Genomic DNA, 13,001 nt, shown 5'->3' on the forward strand with positions numbered 1-13,001 from the left:
CTGCTAAAAAATGCACTAACTATGAGTCTGAAAGGAAGAATTTCCTCACATTTCTACCATGTGGAATAAAAAGATGTTTACCAAGTTCCTCTTTGGTTAAATATTCACCAAAGTTTTAACTTTTAAATTCGAATATGGCACTGTATTGCCTAACAGGCTGCTTGAAGCATGAGAAAAACAGAGAATGTTAGTATGTTGTTGAACCAAAGGCTGTTAGGGAAAGTAAACTTGGTAAATCTTTTCTGACTTTCATCAGATGTCTATCAAAAGCTCTTAAATTATTGGGGATTGTCTACCTTTTCAATTTAGATGTATACTCATAATAGCATCAAATTAATATTAATCTAAAATGAAAATATTTTCCTTTATCTCTCTAAAAGAAAATTTTCCCATATTATTGACTATTTACTTAAACTGCTTTCTTTAAACACGCCAATATTTTTCCATTTGGAAAAATGCTCAAATAAACTATGCAACATCTTACATGTATGATATAGAGAAAATGTAAACATATGATGCTTTTACAAAGAATTGGTCACAGATGTTTTTTATTATAAAACTGTAACTATTTAGATTCAAAGGGAAATATTGATTCTTATGAGTTCCTAAAATATTGTAAGAGGATTTCTGTTAACTATTATTCAAATATATTCTTTTTTATTTTTAGGGATTAAACAATGTTATTGGTATAGACTTTGATTACAGAGAAGAATTTATCTATTGGATTGATTCCAGTCGACCCAATGGCAGTCGCATAAATAGAATGTGTTTAAATGGAAGTGATATTAAGGTATCTAGATATTATGATGATGAGATAATTCAATATTGTATTGGTATGCTTAAATTGAATAGAAAATGTTATTTGATGGTAATGACATGACTCATAGAATGTATTAGGTTGGTTTGAATTTCACATTTGTACAGTGTGTTAATATATACTTTAAATATGAAATTGGAGATTCTTATCAATGTTTCATTATAACATGATTGCTATAAGATAAAAATCAAATTGAGTAAATAAAATATGAAAACTTATATTCACAACCCTATAAAATGTGATGAATACTTTCAGCTTGAATGATTAGTGCCTGAGATTTAATTGTGTTGATTTATATAAAATAAAAAGTTGAATTAGAGATTTTGTAATGAAAAAATAAGTATTAGAATGTAGATTGAAATTATAGCACTATTGTTTTGCTATAGAAGGAAATAGTTGAATACATTTGTGTATTAAAATTAAACACATATCACATTCTAGATGTGAACTACTCTACTTGATACCATTTCTATGTTAATTTGGGTTTTAAAATAAAATCATTTGCACTGTATATAAGTAGTAAAATATTAAAAGAAGTTCAAATTCAATTACTTAAAAAATTTTGAAGCCATTTATAATATTGCATAGAGAGCTTTGGTGGAAGCAATGAATTTTTAAAATATTAATGAAACCTTGAAATTATACGTATACATATATATATATATATATACACACATATATATATAAAATACCAAAATATCAGTAGGTTGCATAATTCAGAATAAATGTTATTGGTTTTTTATATACAGCATATTTGTGCATACATAGCCTATATCCTTATTATATTTGACATAGGTTGCAATTGAACATAACTGTTGAATGAGTACATTTCTACTTCCCTTTGGTTAGGTTAAATATTTAATGTATATTTTTGCTCATATTCTTTCTTTCTTTGTAATAGGTAGTTAAAGTAGGGCAAAGACAGTTGGGGGAGTGTTGAATTAATTGATATCTCCCCCAGAACCTGTTATTAATAGATAATATCAATTATTTTTTTGTGCTAGTATGTGTGTACCTCTACCTGTAATAGAATTTTTGCCCCAAATTCTGAGAGAATAAGTAAACTGTAATGAAAATGTAATAAACAACTGTGTAGCCATCCAACAACTTTCTATTTTTGTGTTTCTTTCATTAAACCATTATGGAATTTCTAGGGGCCTGATTACATATTGAGTAATCTCACAAACAAATAAGTAATTTTATTAGGTAAGTTGTTCTATATGTTGTGCTTGTCTAAATTACATTTCAATGTTAAATACGATTATGTATCTCTCAAAAAATCAAGAAGTAATTGCTTTGTCCTTATTCTAGGCATTTAAAATGTTAACTTTTTAAATTCTTATTTTGTTAGGTAGTGCATAACACAGCCGTCCCCAATGCACTTGCTGTCGATTGGATTGGAAAAAACCTCTATTGGTCTGACACAGAAAAAAGGATCATTGAAGTATCCAAACTTAATGGCTTATACCCTACTATACTTGTTAGCAAAAGGCTGAAGTTTCCCAGGGACCTGTCTTTAGATCCTCGTGCTGGGTTTGTAACAAACATTGAAAATCTTAAAGTTTAAGACTGTGGATTATGTTCAATATGGTAAATCCTGGTCTGTAGATTTTAACATGGGAACCAATGAAAAGTGAAAATGTGTAGAAGTTTTAATTGAGAAATCAAAAATACAAGTGTGACAATTACAGAGAAAGAGAAAATTAAAATGGAATTTTAGGGCAAGTATTTTTTAAGGTTTGAAACACAGCTCTTCTAATGAAACAGTAAGTGTATGAAATGAATAAACACAGTTTTATCCAATTATAATGCCTTTAAATGTTGGAGGAAAGAGAGGCAAAGATAAACTCTTGGAAACTGTTTTACAGCATTTGTAGTAGTCAAGAATGGAGATATTGTAATTCCCGAACAACTTTACAGCAGGAGACAGAAGTAATATATATGAATAATAAATAACGATGCATTATCTATGCATTCATAGGGAAAAGTATAGTGGGAATATCAGGGAAGATTGATATTAGTGTTGGGTTTTATTTGCATCTGTCTGTGAGAATGAAGAACAAGTCATCATAAGGATCAAGGATAGCTGGCTGGAGAATTTAGATGAGGGATGGACACACATTTAAGTGTCAAAGCTGCTTGCTAAAATTCTATAGTTTATGACCATTATCATTTACTTTCAATTATGTTATTTTGGTAGGTAGAGAAGGATATCATTCTCTTTTTTTAGTACTATAATTTGAGTGATTACATACTCCAAATGATCTCTGTAGAAGTTCAACCTATTGAACATGTTTTTAAAATAACAAATTTAGAGAAAATTTGCTTTTTAAAAATATCACACATTTGCAATAAACAAGTATTATACTAACTCTAGTGCTCTGAATTTTCTGCTGTCTTAATTAATTTCCCATTAAATAGTTCACCAAATCACTGCTTTTACCATATGTAATAATTAAATTTTACTTCTTGGTAATATAATGTATCTCTATTTTACTGTCTCATATTTATAATTGACAAAGTGATCATATTCTAGTGTGCATGGAGCTTAATTTTAAATATTAATTTGGGTAAAAGCAATACCTAATGGGGAAGACTTGTAAATACTACAAACTGTTTCCAAGGTAGCAGTGCAAGTTTTAACTTTTCATTATATAATTATGTGGACTATTTTTTTACCTTTTAAAATAATTTCTTTACCATAGTAACAAAAGAGTATCAATTCTATTTTAAATGAAACAGAGTCACAGTGGAGTCTGTTTCTATAGATATTATAAGAAATAATGGTCAGATACTGTTTGGCAATCATCATCATTCATTCCAAAGAATATGCATATTTGAGTCATTTGGTATTTTATCAGAAGATATTTTAGTTTGTCCATTGTCCTTTTCTTCAAATCAGTATGTCTGTCTTAGCTCTCATCTCATAATTTTCAAGATGCTTTATTTTCCAAATAAAAGAAGCAGTATTTGTTAATAACAGTATTTTGAAATTTCCTATTTATAAAGCAAACTGTATCCTACCCTAATGAACACAGCTGAATCTAGCATTAAGGTTTATTTCTCCCAGGTGAGAGTTATTAACACATAAACTGATGCATTCTGAACTTATCAATATAAACCTGCCAAAAGTGTCAATTAAGATGGTAAAATATTAAATTATTGCAGATACTATGAAAGACTCCTTTGATTCCATTTTAAATAATATTTGAAGTATGATATGGAATCCCAGATTATAAACCAAGAAACAGAAAAATCAGGTATTTTTATGAAACAATTAAAGCCATATAACAACAAATAAACAGAGATTCTAACAGATAAAATTTAATGACACCTTTTTATTCATACTGTTTTCCTGGTTCCCCAGAGTGAGACAATAGGACAACTTGGATTTTAGTTTATATGAGATGAGCTTCAGGATGGAAATGCCATAGCTGTCTAAATTATTATACAATCTTGCTCCAAAAATGACAGCTTAAATTCTGAGTATTCAATAAAGGTGGAATTGTTGCTATTGTGATTTGCATATGTTTTGAATATACCACTACTACTACTGACACCTGTTTTCTTGAGAAGTGTAATCTCTGTTCTAATATTTAGTGAAGAATAGAGCAAGGATTATTTAGGGAAGATAAAAATAATTGGAATATCTAATCTAATAAAGCATCTATAAACATTTAAAAGGTAGCTTGGGGATACTTTCTTATAATGGTCTCATTTTGGATATGTTGGTTAGTAAGAATGGAAAAGAAAATATAAGTAGACAGATCATCTTTCTGGTTATTATGTTAAAATTCAGCTGATATCCAATTATCCCAATTATTCTATCATTGATTGGGAATCAGTGTACTAATTAATCATAAATTTGGGGTTAGTGTTTATCAACAGTAATTTATACAGAAGAGATATAGATGTGTTTTAAAGTAGAAATAGAAAATATAAAACTGTGCTGAGCATAGTTATTGTTCAGTCACTCAGTCATGTCCAACTCTTTGCAACTCCATGGACTGCAGCACATCAGGCTTCCCTCTCCTTCACCATCTCCCAGAGCTTATTAAAACTCAAGTCCATTGAATCAGTGATGCCATCCAACCATCTCATCCTCTGTTGTCCCCTTCTCCTCCTGCCTTCAATCTTTCCCAGCATCAGGGTCTTTTCTAATGAGTCAGTTCTTCGAATTAAGTGGCCAAAGTATTAGAGTTTCAGCTTCAGCATCAGTCCTTCCAATGAATATTCAGGACTGAACTCCTTTAGGATGGACTGGTTTGATTTCCTTGCAGTCCAAGGGACTCTCAAGCCTCTTCTTCAGCACCACAGTTCAAAAGCATCCAATCTTCAGTGCTCAGCCTTCTTATGGTCCAACTCTCATATCAATGCATGACTACTGGAAAAACCATAGCTTTGACTAGACAGAACTTTGTTGGCAAAGTAATGTCTCTGCTTTTTAATATCCTGTTAGATTTGTCATAGTTTTTCTTCCAAGGAGCAGGTGCTTAAAAATTTCGTGGCTGCAGTAAATATCTGCAGTGATTTTGGAGCCCCAAAAATAAAGTCTGTTACTGTTTCCATTGTTTCTTCATTTATTTGCCATGAAATAATGAGACCAAATGCCATGATCTTATTTTTTTGAATGCTGAGTTATAAGCCAGATTTTTCAGTCTCGTCTTTCACTTTCATCAAGAGGCTCTTTAGTTGCTCCTCACTTTTGCCATAATGGTGGTGTCATCTTCATATCTGAAGTTATTGATATTTCTTCCCACAATCTTGATTCCAGCTGTGCTTCATCTAACCCAGTATTTCTCATGATGTATACTGTATATAAGATAAATAGGCAGGGTGACAATATACAGCCTTGACATACTTCTTTCTCAGTTTGCAACCAGTCCATTATTCCATGCCTGATTCTAACTGTTGCTTCTTGACCTGCATACAGGTTTCTCAGGAAGCAGGTAAGGTGGTCTGGTATTCCAATCTCTTTAAGAATTTTCCACAGTTTGTTGAGATCCACACAGTCAAAGGCTTTGGCGTAGTCAATAAAGAGAAGTAGATTTTTTTTTTCTGTAACTTTCTTGCCTTTTCTATGACTCAATGAATTTTGGCAATTTGATCTCGGTTCTTCTACTTCCCCTGCCTTTTCTAAATCTGGGCTTGAACATCTGGAAGTTTCAGTTCACTTACTGTTGAAATCTGGCTTGGAGAATTTTGAGGGTTACATTTCTAGCATGTGAAATGAGTGCAGTTGTGTGGTAGTTTTAACATTCATTGGCATTGCCTTTCTTTGGGATTAGAATGAGCATACTTTTATCTTTAAAATATCACTTCAACATAACAAAAATTAATTGTCATAGACATTAAATTGAATGTATGTTATGACTGGTTAACAGAAAATAAATTCATCTGCTCATTCATTTAGTCAACTCTTATTTTTCTAGTGTATATCTGGCACTCTTCTAGGTATAGTATAAAATAAAAGATACAACCTCTGTTTCAAAGTACTGGTTGAGTTAGTAGGCAGATGAGCAAATAATTATCATACAATGCAGTACCTCTAAAGTGGAGAAAACAGAACATGTGTCTGTCTCAACTGGAATCAGTGAGATTTTCTTGTAAAAGACTGATGAAGTATGAATTAGCCAGGTTATGTTGTCCACTTCAGAGCAGAACGCAATTCAGGCAAAAAAAAAGTGTTATGGAAAAGTAAAGACATAGGAGAGCATGGCATATTCAAAGAGTTGAAAAAATCTCATACAAAGGGAGCAAATTAACTATATATAATTGTGGAACTTTGGTGCCAGTTTACAGAGTCAAAAGGAGCTAGGAATAAATCAAAATATAATGCAACACAACAACAACAGTGAAACAAACCTTACAAGACTTGTGGCTTGGGCAAGGCAGGTAAACAGAACAATGACTTCCTCAGAATAGGAGGAACATAGGAAAAGGGGCAGATATAAGAAAGTGGGATCACCTATTGGGAGTTGGAGTTCCAAATAATAATAATAATAATGATAATAATGATTACTACCACTTCTATAGTATTTTACAAATTAGAAAAATCTGTCTGTGTTATATCACTTTAGATGCTTATATTGCTTTCATAGAATCTCTGAAAAGACATGATTGTTTTTATTATCATATTTTTAGTACAAAGAAGAACAGGTTTCCTTGGTGGCTCAGAGAGTAAAGTATCTGTCCGCCGTGTGAAAGACCTGAGTTTGATTCCTGGGTTGGTAATTTCCCCAAGAGAAGGAAATGTTTACCCACTCCAGTATTCTTGCCTGGAGAATTCCATGGGCTACAGTCCATGGGGTCACAAAGAGTCGGACATATCTGAGCAACGAACACACACACTCACAAAGAATATTCAGCCAAAATGACTAAGTGATTTTCTCAGGATCATCTAGGTGATATGATATTAAACTAGGAATTTAATTCAGTTTCCAAGATTTGGTCAGCTCTTTTCTCTATTGCATCACATTAGAGTTTACAGTAACAAAATTACCTTGACCCATGAGCAGCTTTCCAAGAGTCATTCAAACAAGGCATAGAAAATAAAAATTTTTCCTATTTTGACAATTTGCCTTTAACAGAATTTAGATTACTATAGATAGTATGAGTTATTTGGGAAATTAAAGAAACTGCATAATAATTACAAGCATGCCTAATTTTTAAATTGGAGTTCCCAGGTGGTTCAGTGATAAGGCATCTGCCTGACAATACAGGAGATGTCAGAGACCGGGGTTCAACCCCAGGGCAGGGAAGATCCCCTGGAGGAGAAAATCACAATGCACTCTGGTTTTCTTGCCTGGAGAATTCCATGGACAGAGGAGCCTGGCAGGCAATAGTTCATGCAGTGGCAAAGAGTCAGACACAATGAGCACAAATGAGCTTTCACAAGCACAGGATTTACTGTGCGTCTCTCTTTATGGGTGGTCAACTTCTGATGGCTTAATTTCATTACCTTTTCCATACTTAAGCCTCATTACTATAGATTTAAGCTTCTCAGTAAGTCTATACTAGACATTCTTGTCATTTTACATCTAAAATGCAATGTGTTAAATATTATCCAAGTATAAAATTTATTGTAAATAATTAGAGTTGAAAAACAAAAAATGCTTCAAAATGCTTTTCTCTGTGAGGAGAAATTATTATTATTATCCCTTTTGAACATATAAGTAAATCCAGGCTTGGGGTAGTTAACTAAAGTGCCCAGTTCACATGGGTAGACCTGATATTTGAACTCAATCTGTTTCCAGGATTTTTATTTTTTGGTTTTAAGACTCTGCATAATGTTGATTAGAAAAAAAAATGACAAAACAACATTATTCACGGAATATGAATTTTATCTTAAATATAAAAATGCTTTTTTAAAAAAGTCTATAAATCTTGAGACCTGAGCCCTTGTTCTAGCTATCACTATTGTAACGGACTAGAACAAAGCTCATAATATTTTACAGTTTCAGTTTATAATGACGTGAAGGCCTGAAGCTATGTGATCTTAAAGACCTGTTGCAGCATTAAAATCTTTAAATTATACTTTATTCTAAATTCTGAAAAAGGAGAAAGATCATTGCTATCAAGAAATTTGTAAGGTTGTTTTGAAGATAAGATTTATGCTCAAAGAGCTACCAGTGAGAATAAGATTTTTCATGTCATTTTCCATTTAGGTAAAGTTGTCCTTCCTTCATTGGTGCCTCCATGGTAAAAAAACCTTTTATCATAATAGTCTTTTTATTTTTCATTTTAACCTTCACCTCTATTGTATTCATTGAGAGATCTTTGATGGCAAAAAATATATGTTTACCTCTGTGTTCTCAGTGCTAAGTAATGTTTGATATATTCTGCTCAGTGAATCACTGTTTCAAGACACGTTTTTCAGTCCACTTAAGAATGGCTTGGGGATTTATCAGAGATGCCCCACCAACTGATTTATTGAGTTAGATTCTCTGATCTGAACCACAAGAACCTGTGTCATTACTGCTTTGTGGGTTCCTGTGTGCATGATATATGTGTTGTTCAATTATAGAGATGATAAAGAAATTCTGTAGACCAGAAAGAGCTAAAGCAGAGTTCCGTAAAGTTTGTTTCCTGCAACCTGCTCTAGGAAAATAAATGGTATTACCCAAAACTATGTGATAAAAAAGGATATCATAGCTCTATCTTAGACAATCATTATATGTGTACCATATTAACAGCTCTGAGAAGTCCTATAATTAAAAAGAGGATGCTAACTTTGCTTAACAAAACCATTTTTCAAATATATAATTTTATAACATACCTTGAAAAATGTGAACTGACACAAATCAGAGAAAAATTTGTGGAGAACAGAGGAGACAATATAAGTTATGTCTGAATGAAAATATCTATATAATTGAAGAGACAGGAGCAAGGCAGATGATATGATGAAAGCACAGAAGTAAAAATTATAGGACTATAAATACTCCAAGTAGGGCTCAGTTCACACATTTCAAAGTGGAAAGTCATTTGTAGAAGTCTGTTTGTGTCACATAATGAAAAATTTGAATATCAAGGAGAGAATTTCAAGCCTCAAACTATTACTGAACTTATTGAGGGTAATGTAAGAGCTGTTGGACTCCATAAAATATGTTCTTCCTCTTCTTTCTGGTATCTTGTTCAAGATGGTGATAACATTAGCCAAATAAAAAGTTCAGAATACAAACAAAAATTTAGATTTGCTATTACACAGAGGTTAGATTATTTGAAATTCATAATTTACTGTGTTGTTGCTGTTATTTGGTTGCTAAATCATGTCCAACTCTTTTTGACTGCCTGGACTATAGTCCACAGTGCTTCTCAGTCCATGGAATTTCCCAAGTAACAATGCTGGAGTGATTTACCATTTCCTTCACCAGGGGACTTTCCAACCAAGGGATCAAACCTATGTCTCCTGACAGGTGGATTCTTTACCACTGAATCGCCAGGGAAACCCCATAATTTAATGACCTCAAAAACTTTATATTCATCTCCAAAAATTTGTGATACTTTGTTGACAGCATTTAATGGAGGAAATTATTTTTCACTTTTGTAATTCCCTTAATTTTATATGATTTTAATTAATTTAAAGAATCACAATTAGCTAGTGGCTACCATATTGAACAATGAACATCCAAGAAAATACAATCTACTCCTCCATAATTCATTTTGAATTATTCATAGATAAAACAAAAGAAAAAATACATCTAGGTTGTTTTATTCCTCTAACATTATAGATGCATTTTGAAAGTTTACATCTTTCATTTTGGGCATCTGTAATTTGTTAACAGTTCCTGAAATGTTATATACATGAGTTGTTTGCTAAAGGAAACATGCTTAAAATTATCTGGATATTTCAAAGTATGCTACATATTTTTTAAAAAAATCATAGCAAAAGTTTGCACTACAGTATGCTTTTGCGAACTATAATTTAGAGACATATAAGAATTAATTTGGGAATAGCTGAGTAAATAAGATAAATACTATATGGTGTTTTATTCCCTGAGTGATTGTAAATAACATGCCTGCTGATTTTCTTTTCTAGGTATTTGTATTGGATTGACTGCTGTGAGTACCCTCACATTGGCCGTGTTGGAATGGATGGAACCAATCAGAGTGTTGTCATAGAAACCAAGATTTCTAGACCTATGGCACTAACAATAGATTATGTCAACCATAGACTTTACTGGGCTGATGAAAATCATATCGAGTTTAGCAACATGGATGGATCTCACAGACACAAAGGTTAGTCCAGTAGCACAAATGACTCAGTATTTCACCAGTTCATAAAATATTCATTTAGAAAAAAATATATATATGTAGTTTTTTATATACTTTCATCAAATACATTTCTTAATTTAATATTACATTATTATATTCATTTGTGACAATGTTGGTAAATAAGAACTAGATCTGTTTATTTAGAACTTCTATAATCATGCATAAAAATCATTAATGTTGTCAGTGTTTTCTCTAATTGCATTTTTCTAAATCATTTTTATAGCAAGTAGATGATACTTTTATAAGTTAATATATACATATATCCCAATGGAATTGAAGCAGAAGAATAGTTGTTTGTAAAAAATGAGGTTATTATTACAATCTGGTGGGTTTTGTTTTTAAATACTAAGTTAAAACTCTTTAAATACAATGAAACAGTATCATTTACTTTATGAAACAGATTACATACATGATTACATTTATTGTTATTTAATCAACAACATCAACAAAAAATATAAAAAATAGCTTTCAAGTTAGAGTAACATTTAGGAAATTATTGGAATATGAAAAAATATGAAATAATACACATACTTTATTTTTCCACTTTTTTGTAACTCTGAGTAGATTATAAGACTCTAAACATAAAACAAATGAAGGAAGCAATTTGATATGAGGGTGAATTAGGGATGAGCAAAAGGTCTTAGAGGAAAAAATATCTGAGGATAAATGAATTAAGAGCAGAAGAGGACATAATACAAAAGAACAGTATCAGATGAGGATGACACAAATTCAACAGAAACCACAAACAATTCAAATGAACAACTCAAAATATTTTAGATGCAGATGGCCCTTTATAGATTAAATTTTCCCCACAATGAAGATTGATCTCTTTAATATCTAGTGACCTAATGTCACCTTTGTTATTAGATGTTTTCATCTTCAGATATCTTGTAAAGTACAAGTTGCAACCCCATGGACTGCAGCTCACCAGACTCCTCTGTCCATGGGGATTCTCCAAGCAAGACCACTGGAGTGGATAGCTATGCCCTCCTCCAGGGGATCTTCCCAACCCAGGGATTGAACCCAGGTCTCCTGCATTGCAGGTGAATTCTTTACCAGCTGAACCACCAGGGAAGCTAATTTTCAGTGGGAGGTTCCAAGCAAAGCCTATACATTTATATGGCTTCTCTTAAGAGACTGCTTTCTTCTCTGGCAGTAAGCTTAGATCGAAACATCTGGAAGAAGAAAAGAGATGTTAAGAAAGAGAGGATTTTTTATAATTTAATACTGTCAGATGAGGCTCTGCAAATTTATGCCAGTGTGGAGAAGGATGAAGCAACCAAGTTTTAAAAAAGAAAAAATTTTAAGTAGGAAGAAGCAAGTGGAATTAGGGGATTAAGAAGTACAAACTCCTATGTATAAAATAGAATATCTGCAAAGATATAGTTTATAGCACAGGGAATATAACCAATATTTTATAACAACTTTAAAAGCATAATCTATAAAATATTGAATCACTCTGTTGTATACCTGAACCAAATGTAATATTGTGAATCAATTATACCATATAAAAAACAAATTTAAAAAATAAATAGTAAAGGAGATTTATATCACTGAAATCACATCACTTCATAATTCTGCCCAAGTTATTTCTCAGTTGTTGTTTAAGCAAATATGTCCTCCTAACTAAACATACTAACAGAAAGTGCTTAGAGGTGCTTTTTTAAGTGTGGAACATTGAAGTATGATAAGTGTATTTGGATGAGTCATTTATTGAGGTGTTGGCATTCCAATTACAGAGATAAAGAAACTCATCAGAATGCAATTGGAATGAGGAGTTATTTAAAGATCACTTTAGGGTTTTAATTACAGCAAAAGTAATGTTGACAAATCAAAATTACACTTAGCATTCAGCAGTTATATCTCCTCTGAAGAATCAATAATGAAATGTTCTGCAACATTTGTAGATGATATAATTGAAAGTTTTATTGTAGGAATAAGTGATTTCCCCACGTAACCATTTTTAGCATGTATATAAAGCACTAAGTTGTTATGAATGTAGTTCTTTGTGCTAAAATTTCAATGTACAATAAAATTTAGACACTTTTGGTTAGATAGGTGAATATTTATATTCTAGCATCAAATATTTGCCTATTTTTATTTGAGACTTCTGTTTGAATAAAAAAAAAACTGTAGTTAAATTATCTGTTCGAAACTGTTGATTTTATCCCTGCCCCATTATTTTAAAATTATGTCAGATATGTGGATAATTAATGCTTTGAAAACTTGAAACAAATGTGTGTAAATGAAGTATCTTTCAATCATAGTCTTGTGATGGCTTTGGTAGATGGACATACATAGTAAGAAGAAGTGAAACTAAATTTACTAAAGAGTAAAATATGTGACTGAAAGATATTCAGATATGATTATATTAACATTTAAAAATTCAACTTTTGAAAATCCCTTGAGG

The 13,001-nt window shown here is 31.7% G+C and overlaps 1 protein-coding gene across 1 annotated transcript in view; it reads left to right on the forward strand.

Moving 5' to 3' along the window:
• LRP1B (LDL receptor related protein 1B) overlaps positions 1 to 13,001 on the forward strand; it is a 1,961,274-nt gene that overhangs the window by 1,660,814 nt on the left and 287,459 nt on the right. Inside the window, exons 58-60 of the mRNA XM_069573760.1 lie at positions 668 to 790; positions 2,169 to 2,350; positions 10,356 to 10,555. Coding sequence (XP_069429861.1) covers positions 668 to 790; positions 2,169 to 2,350; positions 10,356 to 10,555 — 505 coding nt within the window. The remainder of the gene's footprint in view (positions 1 to 667; positions 791 to 2,168; positions 2,351 to 10,355; positions 10,556 to 13,001) is intronic.

The sequence above is a fragment of the Ovis canadensis genome, chromosome 2, assembly GCF_042477335.2.
Source record: "Ovis canadensis isolate MfBH-ARS-UI-01 breed Bighorn chromosome 2, ARS-UI_OviCan_v2, whole genome shotgun sequence".
NCBI lineage: Eukaryota > Metazoa > Chordata > Mammalia > Artiodactyla > Bovidae > Ovis > Ovis canadensis.